This window comes from Gossypium arboreum, chromosome 11, assembly GCF_025698485.1.
Source record: "Gossypium arboreum isolate Shixiya-1 chromosome 11, ASM2569848v2, whole genome shotgun sequence".
NCBI lineage: Eukaryota > Viridiplantae > Streptophyta > Magnoliopsida > Malvales > Malvaceae > Gossypium > Gossypium arboreum.
The window spans coordinates 107,235,366-107,257,856 of record NC_069080.1 but is presented as its reverse complement, the minus strand read 5'-3'; the positions used below and the strand labels follow the sequence as shown (position 1 = coordinate 107,257,856).

The following is a 22,491-nucleotide window of genomic DNA, read 5'->3' as shown; positions in this document are numbered from 1 at the left end:
AAGATGGAAGGTTTTCGTAAAATGTGTGGTTTTTGTAATGGAATTGATGTTTTTTACTACTGGATCTCGTAGGGGCTATTTTTAGGGTGGAAATCGGGATGTGATGTAGTTTTACTTAGTTTCTCAAACTCACATTGATGTTAAATTCGTTGATATGTATGATGGTTCTTGTCTGAGATTGACTAGATTTTATGGTACCCCAAATGTAGAAGAAGGCGTGACAAGTTTGAGTTATGGGTTATATTTGATGAGTGTTTCCTTACTACTAGTGTGGAGTAGTTTTAGGTGATGATAGCAACTTTAGTGAATCTCTGGCATCCATTATGTGGAATCTTCATTATTGATATTTGATATGTGTCAAAAGTAATATATTTTAATCCTATTCTTAATGAGTTTTTGGGTGATTAATCAATGCAAAATGGTGAATTTTATGCTCCTAATCCTTTAAATTCATGTTTCTATACTTAGGAGAGCATTTGGGAGCAAAATGAGCAATAACTTAGCAAAAATCAGACAATTGGAGCAGATTTCAGGAGCCACACGGGCTGGGCCTTCCTATACGGGCTAGACATACTACCGTGTGAACCATATGGGCTGACACATGGCCATGTGCCAGACCGTGTGGATTTTCGATTCGTACTCCAGACATGCGAAAAAATGTAATTTTTAGGTTTTCCGGGCATTTTAAGACCTATAAATACCAAATATAAGAATAGGAAAAAGAAGGCCAGAGAATATTGAAGAAAACAACTCAAAAAACGCCATTGAAGCCAACTCTAAAGTAGATTTCCACAAAGATTGAAGATCTCCTTTTGATTTCTTTAAAATTTATTATGAGTTTTTCTTTTTCTTGTGGTTATACTGACTTTGAGATGTTTTTATTTACGATTATGAACTAATTTTCTAAATACCTAGAGGAGATGAACCCTGTGATAAATTCTGTCTTTTGATTTTTGTTTTACGCAATAAATACTTGAATCTTGTTCTCAGTTATGTGTGTTTAATTCTTGATTTAATATTTCTAAATTATTAATTCATGTTTGATATGTTTAATTCAAAAGAGGAATAAACCCTGTTTAAGAGTAGATTTAGCATAATTGAGTGGAGTTGCATGTAATCCTAGAAATAGGACGACATAAATCTACTAGGTCAGAGTCAAATTGTAACACCCCAAACCTGGCCTGGAAGTTTAAGCCAAACTTGGATGAGTTACACAAACGCATTGAAAACTGATTTATTTTAGGAAATTTAACTTTGAAAACCAGAAATTTGTTTTTGTCAGTTTAGGTGATTTTATAGTTTTGTGTTAGAAATTGACTGATATGGATGAGATTATCAAAGGGAATGCAAGGCAAATCCAAAGACAATTTACAAACCCAAAAGATCAATTCACAATTATTACAGTGCAAGACAATTTGAGCTTAAGTATGTCGTCCGATCCTAAATCTGATATTTTCCTAAACAGATGAAGGTAAGACAAAGGGTGAGTTACCAATCACCGCGTATAACCAGACTTAATACAAATAAGCAGAGCATACTATATAAATCATAGTAACACAAAAAACTTAAGAGCAGTTGTATAACTAGTACGGACAAATCTAGAGCACCACAGAGATTTGATCAAAGGTGATACAATAGTACAAAGCAAAAACAAAATAGAGCAAAACAAAATAAATCACATAGTACAGAATCAAATAGAGCAGAACATAACCGAATAGTACAGAGCAGAGCAAAATTGAACAAAACAGAACGGAGCAGAGTAGAACGGAATAGAGCAGAACAGAGCATGTATATTTATGTAGATGTAATATTTTCAAACATATCAGAATGCATCTTTATCAGAAATATTCTACCCAAACTCCGCTACAGACCAAGATAGAGTTCTCTCTCGAACTCATCCATCCAAAGCACACCAACAAAGTCATCCCAGGTTTTCTGGCAACGATGACCCACCATCCCGGGTTGCCGGGCAATGATGGCTTATCAATATGCAGTTAAACTATCAATCAAATATATATGGTCAAGCCACTAAATACGCAGATCATTAACTACTAGTACAGAATCTTCCTCCTTTAAACATCAACCCAAATCCCATGCACCAAGTCATGATATGCATATTCAAAATCAAAGTAATGAGCATGTAAGACATGCTATCTTTCAATAACAGGATTAGTAAATATGAGAATCCATGTTTTGTAAAATAGACTTATCAACCATAATAGACCATATCAGATTTGTCATGAAGTCACGTACATGGTTATAAATCAGAGTCAGTAACAATCAATCTAACATATTTAGATATTGCATATTCTCCATCAACAGAATAATGCAGAGGCATTCCAACAAATTTAATAAAATACAGATTGTACCTGGATAATTTACACACATCAGACAGTAGCACATTACGTTTTGACATCTCTTATTCACTTATATTCACACATAGCAAATATACGTATAAATCACAAATAGTTCATCGTCAAACTATCAGATAGTTTTCATATAATCAAATTCAGATCATAAATACATTGTGAAGGTCAGTGCTCATGTTGGGCAACACTCACGACCTCAAAAATAATATTCGAATCTTATTCATATGCCACACGGCCTGGACACACACCCATGTCCTTGCCCGTGTGGCTCATACGGCCTGGACACACGCCCATGTCCCTGGCTGTGTGGCATTGACAGTCTCATTTTTTGACAACTAAAAATGCAAAAAAAGAGGGGTTTTAGTATCCATCTGATACGAACTCAATGCAGGAGCAACAATGATGAATTCTTGTCCCTAAACAATAAGCAATTGCCCAACAAAATGATTAATTCGCAGTCAAATAGCTAAAAACTAACATTCTAAAATCACAGTTACATCAAAAAACTTTTGACACTAAAACTTTAAATTGATTTACTGGCCAGCAAATTAACTAGAAGGAGAAGTTAGACCCCATACAGAATCGGTGTAACGCACATAACAAAAGAAAGGTCGCTTGAAAATAAGAAACCAAAATGAATAAAGTGAAAGATGAAAATAAAATGACGGAAAATGTTACAGAAAAGAAAGAACAAAATGAAAATAAATGCACCAGAGGTTTTTAGAAGGTTTTAATTAACCAATCAAAACTAACTACCTTATAACTAGATTCAAAATTAAAACATTCCCTATTGCTTTCACCGGGATTTAAACACAAGACCAAAGATTACACAGAAGCTTAACCATTGAACTAGCAAGCTCATTCTTGACATCAATTAACTAAATTTAATTTATAAGCCAAACATACAAGGGTAAGGGTTTAAGCTAAATAACAAAAAATTCCAGAAATAGGATTCAAAGCCATAATCTCATAGACATACCCAGAACACTTAACCACTGAGCCAAATCAATTTACTTGTCAAAATTTCTAAAATCTAAACTCATAATCGAGGGATGACCACTCTTGGTTTCAAAACCCTATTTCTTTTAACTCAGTTTTTTGGATGTTACACTAATATAATAGGGGAACTCATAGATCGAGTTAATATGATAATATGGATTTTAATTAGAAAAAAATTTCAATTAATCAACCTAGAGTCAATTGCTCTTAGTCTTGAAGAGAGATATTATCACATATCAAGCTATTAAGTGAATAAATTATTTAATTCAGATTGATAATGACAGATGCAGCCTAGGTGGATTCTTTCTTGGTATTGTTTCGCTTCTTGGTTATTATTCGATTATTTTCCTAATTTATTCTTTGTCGAGTTCTTAGTTAATTAATATAGTTAATTTTAGTTTAATTCAATCACTTTGATTTGTCGGTTAAATAATAGAAAGATGGTAATTATTAATACTTTTAGTCCTCGTAGGAACGATATATTTATTCACTGTAGCTATACTACTTATCAAGAGATGCACTTGCCTTTATCGTATTTTTAGTTGGTTTTGTGGACATCAATATTAGGGGAGAAATGATTTCTATTTTATTTTTATTTGAAGTGGGTTAGATCGTGTGGTGGATAGAACATCGTGGACTTTCAATAACCATCTGTTAATGTTTCATCGGTTATTGGAAAGGAAGGATCCGCTACAAGTGTCTTTGTTTAATACAGATTTTTGGTACAGATTCATGATTTACTACATGGGTTGATGCCAGAGGTGATGATAACTCAGTTTGGTAATTTTATTGATTATTTCATGGCTTATGATACGTAACCTGTAGCAAAATATGAGAATAAATATATATGAATTTGGGTTAAACTTGATATTCAAGTGCCATTGAAGAGAATGAAGAAAATTGTCTTGTCAAATTTAGAACATGTTTATGCCAATTTCAGGTATGATAAATTATCTCCTTTTTGCTTCATTTATGGATGTTTGGGGCATGGTGAGAACTTTCGTCCAGTCAAATTATTCTTGGAAATAATGAAATCCCTATGGCATGGGATATTTCCCTCAAGATCGTTGGTAAGAAAGGTTTCTCGAGAACCAGTGTATGGCTTTGGGAGGAAGGTAATGAAGGGTCGACAAAATTTTTGGGATTATGAAGGGGATCATGGAGTGATAAATGGAGCAATAAGAATTCAAATCTTTTGGATGAGATTTTTTTTTAATTTTGGCATAAATATAGAAGGAAATTTGTATTAAGATTATTTGGAAGGAAATCTTAGAAGACCTATGAATAGGCCTGATATAGAATTAAAGGCTATGAGGATGAGGACAATCCAATTTATGTTACTGATGGGAAGAAACGAGCTTGAGTTGTAAATTTGAGCTTATCAAGATTGACAATGAATGATCTAAGTGGGAAGGGTAACGAGCAAGCCAAGGCTCATACTTGGGTAGATGATTGGATCTATGAATCAGGTCAACCGAGTACAATAAAAATTTTAAGTTGAAAATTTGTGGACTGAAGAATATATTATCCATTCATAGACTTCAGTATTTTTTGAAGGAGTACAGTCCCCAAATAGTTTTTTTTTGAATTGAAACTAAGATAGATTCTAAAAGGATGGAAGGTGTTCGTAAAATGTGTGGTTTTTGTAATAGAATTGATGTTTTTATTACTAGATATCGTGGGGGCTATTTTTAGGATGGAAATCGAGATGTGATGTAGTTTTATATAGTTTATCGAGCTCACATTGATGTTAAAGACATTGATAGTATGATGGTTCTTGTTTGAGATTGACTAGATTTTATAGTACTCCAAAGAAAAGGTTACGTGCACAATCTTGGAATCTTTTTAAACAGTTGGATCTATAAGGTCAATTACCTTGGTTGGTAGTGGGCAATTTTAACAAAATAATTTTCTCATAAAAAATAGGGTATGCATGTGTAGGAGGAGTATAGGATGCGTACTTTTCATGAGATGTTGGATAATTGTAATTTGTTAGATTTAGGGTATAAAAGAGCTTGGTACACTTGGGAACACGATAATTTTATGAATAATAATACTCATGAACATCTTGATCGTGGGGTTACAAACTCTTATCGGTTGAATCTAAATTCTAATTATTTTTATCGACATCTCTCACATTCTATCTCAGACAATTGTTTGATGTTGATTACGGCTGATGAGACCATTTAGGTCATATTCTTAATGGGTTCCAATTTGAATCCTGTTGGCTACTTGATGAATGATGTGAAGAAGAAGTTAAAATACTGTGGGAGAATAGTACAAGATATGTCCCAAAGCGGCTTTTGATGGTGGGTGAAGGACTAATAGGTAGGGCTTAAAAGTTGAGGCTTCATAGGAAAGGAAAGCAAGACATTTAGTTAACCAAATGAAGGAACTATTGAATATGATGCCTAATGATAATGTTTTAACTGATCTTACTTATAACAAGCTGGCTCTTAATATTGAAGTTGATGAAGATGAGTTTTACTATAAACAAATGGCTAGAGCAAATTGGTTGAAGCAAGGAGATTGGAGCACAATTTTTCCATCGGTTCATATCCCAAAGGCAACATTTAAACAAAATCCATAGCTTATGATTGATGAGGGGAGAAACCATGACAGATGAGACGAGTATGTTGAATGTTATGGTAAATTATTTTTTAATCTTTTTTTCTAGTTCTGGTAAGGGTAGAGTTTATTGCATTTATTTTGGTGTTTCAAATTGTATCTATGATGATATGAATAATTTTCTAACGAGTGCTTATAATATGGAGGAAGTAGTGACAACAGTAAATAGTATGACTCCTTTGAAAGCTTTAGGAGATGGTTTTTCGGCCTTATTTTTGTAAAGATTTTAGCAAATTGTTGGCGAAAAGGTTGGGAAGTTTTGTATTGATATAGTCAATCAAGAATCTTTTGTTGAAGGTATAAATCGCACAAATATATTATATATTCTAAAGATTCTGAATCCTACTGATATGACCCATTTTGGACCCATTAGCTTATATATGATTATCTATAAAGTTATCTTTAAAGTGCTAGTTAACAGGTTTCAACGAGAGATTGGTTGTTGTATTGACAAGGCTCAAAGTACTTTTACACCTAATATACTTATAACAGACAACACTCTTTTGGTTTTTGAGATTTTTCATACTTTTAGAAAAAAGTAGATTGGAAAGAAAGGGTCATTTTCTCTAAAACCCAATATGAGTAAGGCTTATGATTAAGTGGAATGAAATTTCTTGAAGATGGTTCAAATAAGATTTCATTCCGATTGGATTTTTTTTTATAGTGGATTGCATTAGCACAATTTCCTATACTATAGTTTGAATGGGAAACGTAAAGAGGTTTTTGGACCGTTGAGGAGATTTCGTTAGGGAAATCCTCTGAGTCCCTATCTATTTTTCACTTGTAGTGAAAGTTTCTTAATGCTTTTAAAGGTGACAAAGCAAGAGGGTGAGTTAAAAGGAGTTAGTATTTGTCGATGTGCTCCGGAGGTCACTTATTTATTTTTTGCGGATGGTAACATGATTTTTGGAAAAGTTTTTATTCAAGGTGGGTAGACTATTCATTCAATCATTAATCAGTGTGAATAAAGTTCAGGTTAATTAGTTAATTTTGACAAATCCATCATTTATTTCAGTCCTAATGTTACTGCTATTATTTGAGACTCGATGTCCCACATACTAGGTGATCAGTATACTTCGATCTTAGAAAAATACTTGGGGTTAGCAATCATGGTAGAGAGGAAAAAGAAAGAATTATTTCAAATTTTGAAGGATCGTATACGAAGCAAAATAAATAGTTAGAACGTTCATGTATTATCTTAGGGGGCAAGGAAGTTTTTATAAAGTTCATTTTACAAGTGATCCTTACTTATTCTATGTCTTCTTTTCTCCCAAGTACATTTTGTAAGGAGTTGAAAGGTGTTATCGATTATTTTTTGTGGCAAAAAGCTTACAGTAGGTGAGGGATTCATTGGTGCAAATGGTCAAATATTTGTAAGTTAAAATAAAATGGTAGCTTGAGTTTTCGTGATTTGGGTAAATTCAATATTTTCCTCTTAGCCAAACAAGGATGAAGATTAATGTTAAATATGATGACATTTGCTAGTGTTTAAAGTCTTAAGTATTACCCTTCTAGTGATTTTTTTAATTCACAGTTAGGTACTTACCCCTCCTATACTTGGAAAAGTATTTGGGTGTCAAAGATTTTGTTGGTATTAAGGCTCCATTGGAAGGTAGAATCAGGGCAAAATATCTCTATTTGGATGGACAATTGGCTTTTGGGATCGACTGATTGCAAAATATGATATATAAAGGTTAGTGGTAGTGTTTACATGGTGTCTAATCTTATTGTTCACGAAAATAGGACTGGAAAAGCAAATCTCATCAATCACTTGTTTCATAATATTGATACAGAAAGAATTTTGAGTGTTCCACTTGCAAGATCAATTCAAGAGGATATGTTGATTTGGAAGGTTGAAAATACTAGCGAATATATAGTGAGTAATGGTTCTAAGTTCCTACTCGATTATTTTATGGCCCCTAATGACTCTACCGGATACAAGTCTTCTTATAAAAAAATTATGGTAGGTACAATTTCCTAGTAAAAATAAAATTACAAATTGGAGGTTTTTTCAAATTTTTGTTCCCACTTTTGAGAACTTGTACAATAAGAGGATTGTAGCCTTACCAAATTGCCCATATTGTAGGATATGTTAGGAATCAACGTTACATGCTATATTTGAATGTGAATTAGCTAGGCAGGTATGGAGACTTTTGGGAATTTATTGGCTTGCATCGAACAATACAAACAATCTTAAAGATTTAATGGTCCATCTTTTTAATAATTCTCATTATGAAGTTTAACATACGATTGTGGTAACCTTTTGGAGCATATGGCATTGTCGTGACAAATTGGTTCATGAGAATAAATCAATTATTGCTATTGATTTTTAAGTAGAATATAGTATTTTGTAAAGGAATTAAAAATGCTAAATGGTAACATACCTTCCCAATCTTGTTGGTTGCATAGGCATTGGTCCCCCACTCAGCTATGTTTGTTAAATTTAACTTTGATGCGAGGTTTAAAGACAGTTTAAAACAATCACGATCATGTATCATTATCCGGAACAATGATGATTTAATATTAGGGTCGACAGTAATGGTGAACAAGAGCATACCTAAAGCTTTTTCAACTGAAGCCTTTTCAACTAAAGCCCTTGCTTGCGTTCAAACCATTTAGTTTGTTGAGGACATAGGTTTCCAATCGGTGGAGATTGAAGGAGATGCAAGCACGATTATTAGAAGACTCATAGATACCCAAATGGGCTGATTGATTATTAGCAGTTATATTGTTAATGGGAAGCAAACTGCAGTTCGTTTTGGTGCTTGTCGGTTCAAATTTTGCAGTAGGATCAATAACCTTGTGGCACATTAGCTGGCCACCAAAGGCTTCGATTTCAACGATAATAGATACTAGGTGGAAGAGTTGCCGAATTTCACTAAGTTTGAGATAAAAAACGATCGCTAGTGGGTAGATCCACTTGACTAAAGTTAGGATACTCAAGGTTTTCTCACAACTTTATTTTCTTTTTGGAAAGATGTGTTTATGGTTCCCTTTGGTTTTACTTAGTTTATTAAATGAGGGCCATTCATTTGGCTGGTTGTATTTTTAGGAGAGAGTGTTTTAGTTATTTACTGTGGGTTGTAGTTCTTGAGGTGGCTTTCTCTCTTTTCAATAAAGGCCAATTTTTATTCAAAAAAATATCTACTTGCCTTTAAAAAGATTGATAATATTAAAGATAAGTAGTAAAAAAATTAAATTGAAGTAAAGCGAGATGGGGTTGGTAACATCCATAGAGGTGATAGTGGATTTTTAAGACTATACATCCATAGTGGAGTAAAGCGAGTGATGGAGTAGAGCGTGCCAATTGTGGAGTGGTGTTGGATTTAGCAACATCTGCTTGATGGATTTTTTTATATCCTCCATATTTATTTTACAGTTCATGTCCGGTGTTCATGGCTAGGGATAACAAAACTCAATCCACCTAATACATTTCAAATAGATCCACATTGAAAGGAGTGGATTTTTCTTTTAAAAAGTAGATGTAGGGAAAGACAGGGTGGGTTTATTTTTGTACAATAGGTATGGAGCGGTTATGGTAATTGTTTGTCCCGTCCTGCTTCACGACATGAAATTATACCATTTTATGCTTGTATATATAGTTATTAAGAAGGGTAAAAATGTAACAATTTGTTTTAGAAAAAATCCATATTTTTATATTTAAGTATTTTATTGAAGAATATTTTTGGGTAAAATGATGATTTGAACCCAAACTATTCTTGAAAAATATGAATACTCAGCCAATAGGCCACAACTTGATGTTCTTTATTGAAGAATTATATTTAAATATCTACTTGCATTTAAAAAGATTGATAATATTAAATATAAATAGTAAAGATTAAATTGAAGTGAAGTGATGTGGGGTGAGTGGGAACAAATGTATTGCTTCATGTAGGTGATAGTATTTTTAAAATTATATATCTATAATGGAGCGGGTTGGGCAATGGAGCAGAACGTGCCAACTATAGTGGTGGTGGACTTAGCAACATTTCCTTTGCTCTTGCCTCATTTTTTTTCCATCCATATTTGTGGCTTCTCCATTTAATAATAACGTCTTCAAAATTTCAATTTCTCTCATTGAAAATGTAATTTATTTTACCATTACACTGAATACTAATATTAAAATTTTTTAACCTTTAACTATATAAAAAATTTAATAACTTACTTAAAAACTTGCTATTTAAAAAAATAACTTACTTGCCTTGTAAAAAACCAAGTTGAAAATCTCAACTAAGAGGCCAATCATGTGTTTACACAAACAGCATATCTAATTAATTAATAATCAACAACACATGCAGGATTTTTTTTTTCACAAAAATTGAAAAAATAATGAATAAAAGAAAACTTTTTGTTTCGATCTCACGGAATTTGTTGGCTTAATAATTAGTAGTATATTTTATATAAGTTATTTAAATGGTGACTGTAAAGAAAAAAATTAAAATAAGTTGACAGTATAAGATTAAAACACAAAAAGAAGAACTTGAATGTTAAGATCCGTGAAGAATCCAACGCCTACAAAAAGAAGGTGTGAGATTGCTCGTGAGACTTCCTTTTCATTCGAACCTAAATAAATAGATCGGATCACATGCACACCCCATTTCAATTTATTTTAATTAATAATTTTGTAATACTTATACTTAGCCAATCACGTTACTGCAGTAATATACTGATTTTATTTTTATTTTTAAACTTCACTAAATTCATAAAATAATCAAGTTTAAGCTATCTGTCAAATTATTTCATGTATTCTACTTTTAACTACAAATATAATGTTATATAAATTCATTTCATTTTAAAATAAAATCACTCATATATTTTTAAAATAAAATTAACCATGAAAGGGCGGCGGTAATAAAAAGAAAGTTCAATCATAATTCATAATAATTATAATTATAATCACAATAATATCAATTAGTAGATTAGTTATGTATAATGAATGATTTTTTTCCAGAGAAAAGGAAATTAATAATTAATTTTTAAAATTTTGTTTAAATTAGTTTATTTATTTTTTATTATTTTTGCCCATCAATTAGTTTATATTTTTATTTTTATTTAAGTAAATGAATTTAAACTGTTTTCCAAAGGAGGGAGAGTTAAAGTTGTTAGCTGTTACGTGTCTTACCAACTTACGATTACTCGCGTACGTCCAGATTCACATGAAACCATCGTCAAAACCACGTGATATCCTATGAAATTATCACTCAACAAATAAGACAGTTCAAATTCGATTTTGCATTTTAAAAATTTCCATTTTTACCGTATTCTAACACTATTATTTGTGTTAATCAGTCCCCGGCGATCACGTTTCCATTTTAAAAATAATTTTACTGTAAATTTAAAGTTCCTTTCTTATTTCCTTCAACACAGTCTTGATTTTGATCGTTTTTCGCTCCCATCGAAAGCGAAGATTTTAAGCTGAAAAAAGAAGAGAGGAAAATTGTGGCAATTTGTTGGTGAGAAAGTCGAAGATTCACGTGGGTAAAGCTCCATAAACAGTGAAACATTGGATTTTCTTTTTTGTTTTTGTTTTCTCAAGCTCTCTCTTCGAATTTACTCGTCTCTTTGAAACTGTCCGTTTTTTTTTTTTTTGGTTCAATAAAATCGCAAATTATTTGCTAATTTAGAGAAGAAAATTGAACGGAGCTGAAACAAGGATGATTTGTTGCTGCATGATGTTGATTCTCCAAAACGATTCGGTAAGTTGTAATTTTGTTTTCATTCGCATGTTTGTTTGCTGAGATAATGAGAGGAAAAGAAAGAAAAGGAGTTAACAATTGTGAATCTTTTTAGTAGTGAGTTGCTGTTTTGATTCAATGAAATTGCAAAGCAGTTATAATTAAAAAAAAAAAGATTAATTATATTTAGAAATGCTGTCTTTGTTCATTTTTTTTTCAATTGAATTTGATTTTTTAAAGAAAAGTTTGGTCGCTGAGAAAGCGAAGGAATGAAAAGAAAGCATATATTATTTCTTTTCTTTTTCAGTTAGAAAAATCATTGATAACTGAGTTCCATAACTGAAAAGAGTTCTAAATTCTTCTCCTTTCTTCAATTCTTCGTATTTCCTACTTTAAAAAAAAATGAAAGAAAATATTTCTATATAATTGAAGTTAATGATTTTCTTTTCCTCAATTTCACCTTCAACTGTCCAAGACAACAGTCAACCACAAGAACAGAACATAAAGAATGAAAAATGGGAAAAAAAATTGAGATTTGCAGAATAATAGGTTACTTTTAACTGTTTGCTTATTATAATGCAGAGTGCTTAAGGATTTTAAGATTAGAAACTTCTTGAAATGGACAGTTCAGAGACATAAAAATTTTCGAAGATTTACATTGTTGAAGGAGAGCTTAAATCTGAAGCCTTGGACTACAACTGTTTCAGTTAGAAGGAATTGGTTGTTTAATAAAATTTGATTTAAAAAGAGGTCAATATGGTGGCTCCGCAGTTAGCTGCTGTCTTTACTAAGTTGCAGACACTATCTACTTCAGACCATGCGTCTGTGGTCTCCATGAACATATTTGTAGCGCTTCTTTGTGCTTGCATTGTGATTGGTCATCTTTTGGAGGAGAATAGATGGATGAACGAATCAATTACTGCCCTTATCATTGTGAGTTTCTCTCTTAACATCTGTTGACGTGGATTTTGTCATTCATGGACAATTCAGCTAAGTTTTGATTGCTTGGTTTTGTATGTTTTTCTTGTCTGATGTCTTCGATTTAAATTACTTTTATTGGCAGGGTGTTTTTACTGGGGTCATTATTTTGTTGACAAGTGGGGGTAAAAGCTCTCATCTTTTAGTCTTCAGTGAAGATCTGTTCTTTATCTATCTTCTGCCCCCTATTATATTCAATGCTGGGTAAGTTTGTTATCTTTCATTTTCATTTTAATTTATCTTGTGAAAGGAAAATATGAAGATAATTTATTATACCTTGTAAAAGGTAAAATAGATGGACATATAATACTTGTCAAATGTGAAGCTTTGTTTTGTTTAAATACCCATTCCCGAGTCTCTATTCTGGCTTGAACTTGAGTGCATTGAGAATTCCCCAATGTTTTCATTGCTGTAAACAGAGGAACATAGATGTCTTTTCTACGTTAAGGTTTGATGTTTTATTTAAATTTTCTTTAGAGTAATAATGATGGCTGCATTTAGTTAATATTTTGCTTTCCTAAAGCCTTTCTGATCTCTGCTTTCTCTGCCAGGTTTCAGGTGAAAAAGAAGCAATTTTTCCGTAACTTTATCACCATCATGCTTTTTGGGGCTGTTGGTACACTAATATCTTGTACAATTATCTCTTTAGGTATTTCCAACGACCTTATGGAGACAATATACAGTAGTGCAGATGCATTGTATTTTATTTTCTTACCATTGGCAGTGTTAGGTGTCGGCTTAATTTGTTGATGTATGTCTTTGTATTGCCAAGACTAATTTTTCCGGTTGTAACAGGTGTAATTAACTTCTTCAAGGAAATGGACATTGGCTCCTTAGACATTGGAGACTTTCTAGGTATTAGCCCTTATTTTTCCCTTATTTTCCAAAATGACTTTGTGAATGTTTTGGTGTCTTACTATTGTTTCCTTTGACTTTCAGCAATTGGTGCAATATTTGCTGCGACAGATTCTGTTTGCACACTGCAGGTATGCATAAATTGAAATTATAGTATCTTTTTTCTAAACGGGAACAACTAGTATACCAACTTGCTAAAATGGAACTGTTCCTGATGATGCAGGTGCTTAATCAGGATGAGACTCCATTACTCTACAGTTTGGTTTTTGGAGAGGGTGTTGTAAATGATGCAACATCTGTGGTGCTTTTCAATGCAATCCAGAGTTTTGACCTCGTTAATACCAGTCCTAGAATTCTTCTGGAGTTTATTGGCAGCTTTTTGTATTTATTTTTAGCAAGCACTATGCTGGGAGTGATTGTAAGTGTCTTTTCGTACAAACCTGATTCATTCTGTGAACACTGTGCTTCCACCAAGGTGTGATATTTTTCTTTTCATTTCAGGTTGGGTTGGTTAGTGCTTACATCATCAAAAAGTTGTACTTTGGAAGGTATTTTCAATGCTTTCTGGGTTTTCATATCAACTCGCTTTTCCATAATTGTCGTCTATACATTAAACAACCTTGAAATACTTATAAAAGAATCTCTTCCTGTGCCACGCTATGAAGGGTTACACAAAAGTAGTGTCATTTGTCATTTTGAAAATTTTACTTAACCGAGGACCTTAACTGAACATAATTTTATTATTTTTGAAGTTCTGAACTAATTATTGAATCTACTTGATTTTAATATGATTCAGGCACTCAACAGATCGTGAATTTGCTCTTATGATGCTTATGGCATACCTTTCGTATATCATGGCTGAAGTAAGACTCTTGTTAGCAAGAATATGGCAGTTTCTTCCAGCCCCTCCTTTTTTCTGATACAACTTTCTAAATTTGATGGTTATTTGCATACTACATAACTCTAATGTTGCCTCGCTTGCAGCTGTTCTATTTGAGTGGCATTCTTACAGTATTCTTTTGTGGGATTGTGATGTCACATTATACCTGGCACAATGTTACTGAGAGTTCAAGAGTAACTACAAAGTATGTTTCTTCCAGTGTTATTTTAGGGCAATAGAGGTCATGCATCATTGATATTAGGAGGAAAAAAATTCCCTATTTTAACTCTTTATGTGCCTCAATTGATTCAGTTCTTTTGTTTATACTCAGGCATGCCTTTGCTACCTTGTCATTTGTTGCTGAGACTTTTCTCTTTCTTTATGTCGGGATGGATGCTTTGGACATGGAGAAGTGGAGATTTGTCAGTGATAGGTATGGTCTTTGCACCTGTACCTGCAAGGAAGTACTCTTTGACATGATTTTGGTAAATTGTAAATTAATGAGTCATATGTGTCTTGACTATCTGATAAATATATAGTTTAGATTTTCTCTTCCATTTCCCTTTTCTTCGATGCAACTTGTACAAGATAACTTCCATTTACCGATGAGCTGGTGTTTTTCATTGTGTTTGATCTCCATTTTGTAGCCCTGGAACGTCAGTTGCTGTTAGTGCTGTGCTGATGGGTCTTGTTATGGTTGGAAGAGCGGCTTTTGTGTTTCCCCTGTCATTTTTATCCAACTTGGCAAAGAAATCAACTAGTGAGAAAATCAGCTTCAGGGAACAAGTACGTGTTCTTGGTGTTTAACTTTTTGCTTTCAAATCAATTGATGATATTTGACATTACTTCTCTCTGTATTTCTTTATTTAGATTATAATATGGTGGGCTGGGCTCATGAGAGGCGCTGTATCTATGGCACTTGCATATAATCAGGTAAAGGCTTACTGTTATTTCAGTTATAAGGGAAGCTTATTATTATTATAGATCTAGAGCTTTGATGTGTTAATGTTGGCCAGAAAATTATGAGGAAATAGAAATATATGCATGTTTGAAATAAGTAAGCATTTTTTTTTATTACAAGTCAATACATTCAGGCTTATTTAAGTTGGCTAGAAGATCATAAAGAAATTCAAATATATGCATGTTTGAAAATAAGTTCAAACTGATATCATCTGATATACTTTCACGTAATGCATAAATGCAGTTTACAAGGGGGGGCCATACTCAGTTGCGAGGAAATGCAATTATGATTACAAGCACCATAACCATTGTTCTATTCAGCACTGTGGTAAGATGTCTCCTGCCTTCAATTTTAGCTGTGCATAGATTTGATGGTTTCTTTCAAATGTTTAGCATTTTATCCTTATTTTTCTTTTCTTTAATTTACTTTTTGAGATGTTGAAGCCTTTGCTTCAGCATTAATGCTTCAAGTATCATTGGTTATTTGAGCTTTTGTCGCATAAGCTGTTGATTCATAGAAAGTTCTAATTGTATGAGAATGGTTATTGTTAAGATGTAGATCCTAGTTTTTGTGGACCTGACGATTTGTGTTATTTACTATGTCGGCATCATCTTTAAGATGTTATATATTTTTATAAAATGTAGTAAGTTAATGATTGTGTTATATAAAAGTTTTGACATATTTATGCTTTTGTGTTGTGTTTTCGAGTAAAAACAGTTTGTTTTTGCATCTCTTTGCGAGTCTCTGTTCTCTTATGTTGTAATCATAACAGTTTCTTGGGAGTGTTACTAAATCTCTTATACTTCTTGTGGTTGTGCTCAGGTTTTTGGTTTAATGACTAAACCTCTAATAAGGTTCTTGCTGCCTCATCCCAAACCAACAGCCAGCATGCTCTCAGACCAATCTACTCCAAAATCAATGGAGGCACCATTTCTCGGAAGCGGCCAGGACTCTTTTGATGATAGTTTAATTGGAGTTCATCGACCAAACAGCATTCGTGCACTTCTTACAACTCCAGCACACACTGTTCATTACTATTGGCGAAAGTTTGATAATGCCTTCATGCGCCCTATGTTTGGTGGCCGGGGTTTTGTGCCCTTCGTTCCTGGCTCCCCAACAGAAAGGAGTGAACCTAATCTGCCTCAATGGCAATGAGGTGGTTGAACAAGATCTCTACAAAAATGTACATGTAATATAACAATGCAGTCGGTTGCAAAAAACATGCTTCTGGCGAGAAGCCAGTGCGGTATGCTTTGTAGTTGCCTCTGGAATGTATGTTTCATGTATAGGCTATATTTTGTTGGTTTTCAAGTTTCCTCAAGAGGTTCTTGTTTATTCTCCCCGAAACTACCTTCGCACCTGATGCTATCTTTCCATTTGACATTTAAGAATATTTATGATCTGAGTGAAGCTTAGGGGTAGGTTTGCCATTCTATTTTGTACGTATACGAGTATTTATTTTGTGTTTATATCAGTGTGATTAGTTTTTATTTTTATTGAATTCTGATCGTTATTTTTATTCATAAGTTAAAAATAGAGGATTTTATTTTATTTTTAACTAGCTTGTTACCTCTCATAATATGTAAAAATAATATTTTTAGAATTTGAAAACTAATGATCGCGAAATTGATTTGATTATATATGTGATATTCAGTTCATTTCTAGAAAATGGAATAATGCGCATTAATTTTAATTTTTGAAAAGCTGCATATCATACATATATATGATATTTCACATGTTCATTGTTCAAATCAAATAATTAATTACTTTTCCTTTATGATAATAAATATGATCAGTTTTAACTCTAATAAAGGATATGTTTTAGGGATAGTATACAAAATAGATCGAAAACCTAACTATTTATATATATATATATACACATGTTTTTGTTCATTCAACATTTAAAATCATATAATCATTTTCTCTTATTTTCTAAGAAAGGCTTCCTTTGTTTTAAAAAAAAAAACGGTTCAGTAAATTAAATTATCTGAGGGCATTTTGGTTGTAAAAGTTTAAATGAAAATAATATTTATATGCATAAACTTCTAATCTATGGGTTACCTCATATGTTCTTTTTCCTTTTCGCCAACCAGCTAACCACAAACGTTCACAAAACAATTTTTTTGCTTTATATTACCATCCCTATAAAATAATGTGCACACTTGCTATGTTGAGAAAAATAACTACAATCTTCTCCTAACTATTAACAAACCCACTGCATTATTGTTGCGGGATCACGCCATCACATGAAGTATAGTTTTGTCACTGCTGCATTTGGTACCCCATAAACATACTTACAATTGCTACCATACACACAAATAGGAGAGGAAATCCAACTTGAACTCTTCTTACATCACTCTTTTTCCTCAACAGCGCCTGCATAGATACGGACTTTTACTGTAAATATTTTTAAACATCTTTCATCTAAACTCAAAACATTGTTTTGGTAAAGAAATAGCCCCTCTAAAAATGGATTTACCTAAGAGGTAAAAGGTAGAAGGATTATTAGATGGTCAAAAACAATAACTGGCCTACTCTAAGACTGTGAGAAAAAAGAAGACGTCTGAGGACACACATTCTGACCATTCATCATTAACAGGTCAAAAGCTAAAAAGCCTAGAAAATCACCCGCAAAAGTGGCATCACATTTATTGACTTTATGAGATTGAACACTTGATCTCAGATATATATAACAAGAATCTACGAGAAGATGAATGCACAGGAGAATAACTTACCAGTTCCTCTTGTAAGGTCTTCCTCTCTTGAACCGTTAACCTCCTCTCCTCTGTCAGTTTTGAAATGGTTGCTTCAGCCTGAAACGGAAATGACTACTAGTGTTATTGAAAACGGATTCGAATTAAATGACAGCAAAACATAACATGACCTTTTTTTAACCGTCATTATCAAGCCTTGTTAACTTACCTTGCCTAGCTTTGATTCAAGGTCACTTAATTTTGATTTCATTTCCTCCATATCTTTGGCAAACTTAAGATCCTCATCAGTCTTCAATGTTTTCACCTTGTAATCCTTCACAGGCTTCAATTCCTCGGTCTCTAGAATATCCTCCATTGGCTTTGATTCCTCATCTTTCACCGGCTTTAACTCCTTGCTATTGAAAGAATTATTCTTTGGCTTCAGTTCAGTGTCTTTTATTATATTTAAATTGTCACCAAAAATATCATTCATTGGCTTCAGCTCTGCATCCGTCTTTGGCTTCAGTTCAGTGTCTTTTATTATATTTAAATTGTCACCAAATATATCATTCATGGGCTTCAGCTCTGCATCCTTCTTTGGTTTTAATTTCTCCTCATATAACATATCTTTCCTTGAATTCCACTCTGCATCCTTTGTTGGCTTCAAATCCTCAGTATTTCTCATCTTTGATTCCTCAATCGTCACAACCTGACACAGAGCTTAAATGTATAAGCTTCATTAATATACTTGAAGTTTGTTTTTAAATCTCATATTCAAACAAAAAATTCCTTTCAGATTATAAAGAATACTAATCATATAAGTTAAGAGTTGAAGTAAATCGAATTTTAAGGGCTACAAAAATAGATGACGTTGATCTAACCGTTGGAAGTGTTGCAAAAGTCTCAACTCTATCATAATCCATTCCCTGATTCATTGTCCCATTAATTGGTGATAGCACTGGCGAATCAGAAGGGCTGACAAGGGCAACCTTAAGCTTGTTCTCTTCAATATGTCTTCCACTGTCCTTGACAAACTGTCAAGCACACAATGAGCGAAAGCCACTGACTAATTAATATTATCAAATAAAGCACAAGGAGGGCAGAAAATCACTTACTGTGGCAGATGTAATGTCTTCATCAGTTGTTCCTACTGGGACAACTGTGCTTTGGATTAAGAACTTATCTCTACATATCATATCAGGAGGGGCTTCCCTCTGAGCTTGCATGGTAACTAAACGAAAAAAGAACAATGGTGAGAATATATATAGTATAGGACAGGGTAGAAATTTGACAAAGAACATCATATGAGAAATTCAGGATCGTATTTTATATGTAAGTAGCATCGTGGGACATCAAATGGCAGATTGTCCTAAAGGTGAAGATTATCAGATTATCATTCGTCAAAAGTGTTTAATATTCTTTACTTTTTGTTGCCTCACAGGATTTGCAATCTCAGCAAATTAATCATGAATTATCAAACTGAAAAGCAACTGGCTGATACAGACGAAATGCCCAGGCATTTAAAGCACATGAAAAGCTGAAAAAGTAAACCCTTATCAAATCCCAATCTTTGCCTTTCTCAGACGGCAAAATAATTGAAAACATCTAGGGTCCCTCAGCCAAGTGACCCCATAACTTGTAATGATAACTTGATCTTAATATACTTATATCATTAGTCGTGAGCCATTATTAGATTAAAAGCCACTTAAGCTTTCACATTCATTTGTTACGTGCACATAGCATGAATCATAAAATAAATTAAGTACAGAAACTCCTTACCTGTAAAACCACAAGCTGATTTTGGCATAATGATGCCAACATTAGGCCGTACACAGTATTTCTTCGGAGATGTAGTTTTAACCTGTACAGATATCATTGCTTCAATTACATTGGAATCCAGCATTCTAAAATATTCTATCCCACGAAATAAACCTTTCAAATTTCAATTTTTTTTTAAAGGATAAGAGCTCAGACCTTGAAAGCAACATATTGGTTAGTTTTATTTGTAAGCGTAATCGAGCAGGAGCTTTGCTTCTTCAATATAACTAACAAACAAAAAATAAATTTAAATCAGAAATAAATAAATATCGGAGATAAAGAAATTATGAATATATTAACCCCTCCAGTTTTTTCACCACAAACCCACAAAAATAAACATAAATGCTACAAAAAAGAAATGAAGCCTTAATTCTTTTTAGCATCTTTTTCACAATAAGGTTGCAGAATGAGGGCGGAAAAATATTAAAATCATTAATATTCAGATCTAATATGCTAGATTCAAAGAATAAGCACGAATTTTGCTTACTACCATATTTTAATATTTTATTTTTCAGAAAAAGAAGCGTTAAAACAAACAGGTTTAAACAACTCCTTGTTTCATCCGCGTATTTAGTGACCAAACAAAGAAAATAATTCTAAATAATAGATAATATTTTCTTATAATAGAAAAGATTAAAGAATGAAAAGTTACTTTATCTAATTTATTATAAAAATACTTTACGCAGCAAAAACAGAAGGGGCAATCAAGTAATTATGTACTCACATTCGAATTTAAGTTCCTTTGGCTCAATCTCCAAAAGTTGCGTGTTCATTTTCCTTCCTCACTTAGTCACCAAACCTTAATCTGCGCATAGTAATTATCAAACTAATCAGCAATATGATCCAAATGAAATGATGAGGTTTTCTTTTTCATTTTGCAAAATATCCGAATTTAGAATAAATATGAAGGTATAATTTTAAAAAGAAGAAGAAGATGAAGTCGACACTAAATCGAGTTGTGACGCGCTTTGACTCGGATCAGACTCAAAACAACTCTGTTTGGATTCAAAATAAGAGATGATTCGGGTTCGAGGAGACGAAGTTTTGAAATCAAAGTAGAAAAAAAAGAGCAGAATATGTTTTAAAATTCTCAAAGCAAAATCGCAATAATGACTCGCTTCAACTCGGATCATTTTCCTTTTGATTCAGAACAACAACAACAAAATATATCACTAAGATCTCAAAGTTAAGCAGCGAAAAATTTGAGCTCAGACAAACTCAGTACTGACTCGAGTTTCAACTCAAGAGAAACGAGAATAACGTCATGGCACCGACATCTTATCATCTTCTTTTAAATACGATTATCAAAACTCGCCAAAAAAACCAGTCAAACAACATCGTTTTCCAGGTCTCGAGTTTCCACAGAGCATGAAATTCAGAGCAAAAAAAAAAGACTAGAGAAGAAAACGACAACGTTTTTGTGGAAATCGGAAGTGGGAAAGCTTACCGGTATCAGCGAAGGAATCTGTGGCAAAGAGAAAAGAGAGAGGAAGGGGAAAGGGAGTGAAACGGAGAGCGGATTTATAGCGTGAAAGTGAAGAATTTAAATAGAATATAAAATTCTAGAATAAAAATATAATAATAATAATAAAGAAAACAAAGCGGATAGTCCCAGAAATTGCCTTATAGAGAGAAAGAGAGAGAGAGAGAGAGAGAGAGAGAGAGAGTTGTTTGGGGTTTGGTGGTGGGAGAGGTGAAATGGGGAGTGGCGAAGAAAAAAAAAGCTATGAAGTTGGGAAGTGAAAGACAAGCATAAAAGGTAGCAAAGCTTTTAAATAGAAAACCAAAAGGCTGGAGCGTTAGTTGTACCCGCCGTTTCCTTCACTAACCCACTCCGTTTTGTTTTACTTCTTGCCTTTTGGGCCTTGCCTCGGTTTAACCTTCGATTTCCTTTCCTTATCATTTTCCTACTTTATATTGTTATTTTATTGTGTGAAATTTCTAATTTTTTATAATTTTTTCTAAAATATATTTAAATTTTTGGATTTAGACATTGTTGTAAACAAAGTTGTTAAAATCGAACTGACTAATTAGAATAAAGACTGTTTAATATATACCGACAATACATAAATATAGAGCAAAAGAAAAAAAATAATTGACTTTGTTGAGCCAATGGTTAAATCAATTTTATAATTTTTATTTTTTAAATTATTATGATAATTTTAATAATTTATTTAATTGAAACTAAATTCATAGTGAAATTGATTGGATTAAAAATTAATGATTAAATTTATTTAACAGTTAACCCAATTCCAAAATTCTTAGTCGAAAAAATATATTTTCTTAAAAGGTAAAAAGTGCTTTTTTTGAAATAATTAACTAATGCAATTAATAAATGCAAAAACGAACAGTTACAAAGCCAAGAAAGTAAACTAGCTGTCCACCAGCAAAAGGGCCACCAAACGGTGTACCCATAAAAAATAAAAAATAAAAACAACAAAATAAAAAACAATCAAAACAAAACCTAAAGACAACAGTGTCGTTCGTCTCCTCCAAAACGTTCAATCTCCATTATCGCATCAAAGACAGAGGCTAATGCTTCGCACCCCTTTTGGGGAAATAGACCTTTAAAATATCTAGCCCTCTGCTTCCAATTGAGTTCTTTCGGAAACTAAACTCACCCATTTTTTTGATT

The 22,491-nt window shown here is 32.8% G+C and overlaps 2 protein-coding genes across 5 annotated transcripts; one reads left to right on the top strand and one right to left on the bottom strand.

Annotated features, from left to right (window-relative positions):
* The first annotated feature begins 11,155 nt into the window (after nt 1-11,155).
* LOC108473516 (sodium/hydrogen exchanger 2-like) lies at nt 11,156-16,846 on the top strand. 4 transcript variants are annotated; one of them, XM_053021022.1, is made up of 16 exons: nt 11,156-11,474; nt 11,621-11,692; nt 12,298-12,604; nt 12,735-12,853; nt 13,201-13,298; nt 13,445-13,504; nt 13,589-13,635; nt 13,728-13,922; nt 14,006-14,052; nt 14,301-14,367; nt 14,489-14,589; nt 14,716-14,817; nt 15,032-15,170; nt 15,255-15,317; nt 15,589-15,672; nt 16,168-16,846. In XM_053021022.1, the coding sequence occupies exons 3-16, from the start codon at nt 12,428-12,430 to the stop codon at nt 16,498-16,500; spliced, it is 1,632 nt and encodes a 543-aa protein (XP_052876982.1). In that variant the 5' UTR covers nt 11,156-11,474; nt 11,621-11,692; nt 12,298-12,427; the 3' UTR covers nt 16,501-16,846. The 4 variants fall into 4 exon arrangements, with proteins under 4 accessions (XP_052876982.1, XP_017630613.1, XP_052876981.1 ...); XM_017775124.2 differs by having other exon boundaries at nt 12,254-12,604; XM_053021021.1 differs by having other exon boundaries at nt 11,156-11,692.
* Nucleotides 16,847-17,341: 495 nt separating this feature from the next.
* LOC108473517 (vesicle-associated protein 2-2-like) lies at nt 17,342-21,735 on the bottom strand. Its single transcript, XM_017775126.2, has 9 exons — nt 21,304-21,735; nt 20,581-20,661; nt 20,013-20,083; nt 19,818-19,899; nt 19,154-19,269; nt 18,920-19,072; nt 18,268-18,747; nt 18,081-18,158; nt 17,342-17,721 (listed from the first exon to the last, which is right to left on the bottom strand). Exons 2-9 carry the CDS (start codon nt 20,627-20,629, stop codon nt 17,608-17,610), a joined length of 1,143 nt encoding a protein of 380 aa, XP_017630615.1. The 5' UTR covers nt 20,630-20,661; nt 21,304-21,735; the 3' UTR covers nt 17,342-17,607.
* Between the last annotated feature and the right edge of the window lie 756 nt (nt 21,736-22,491).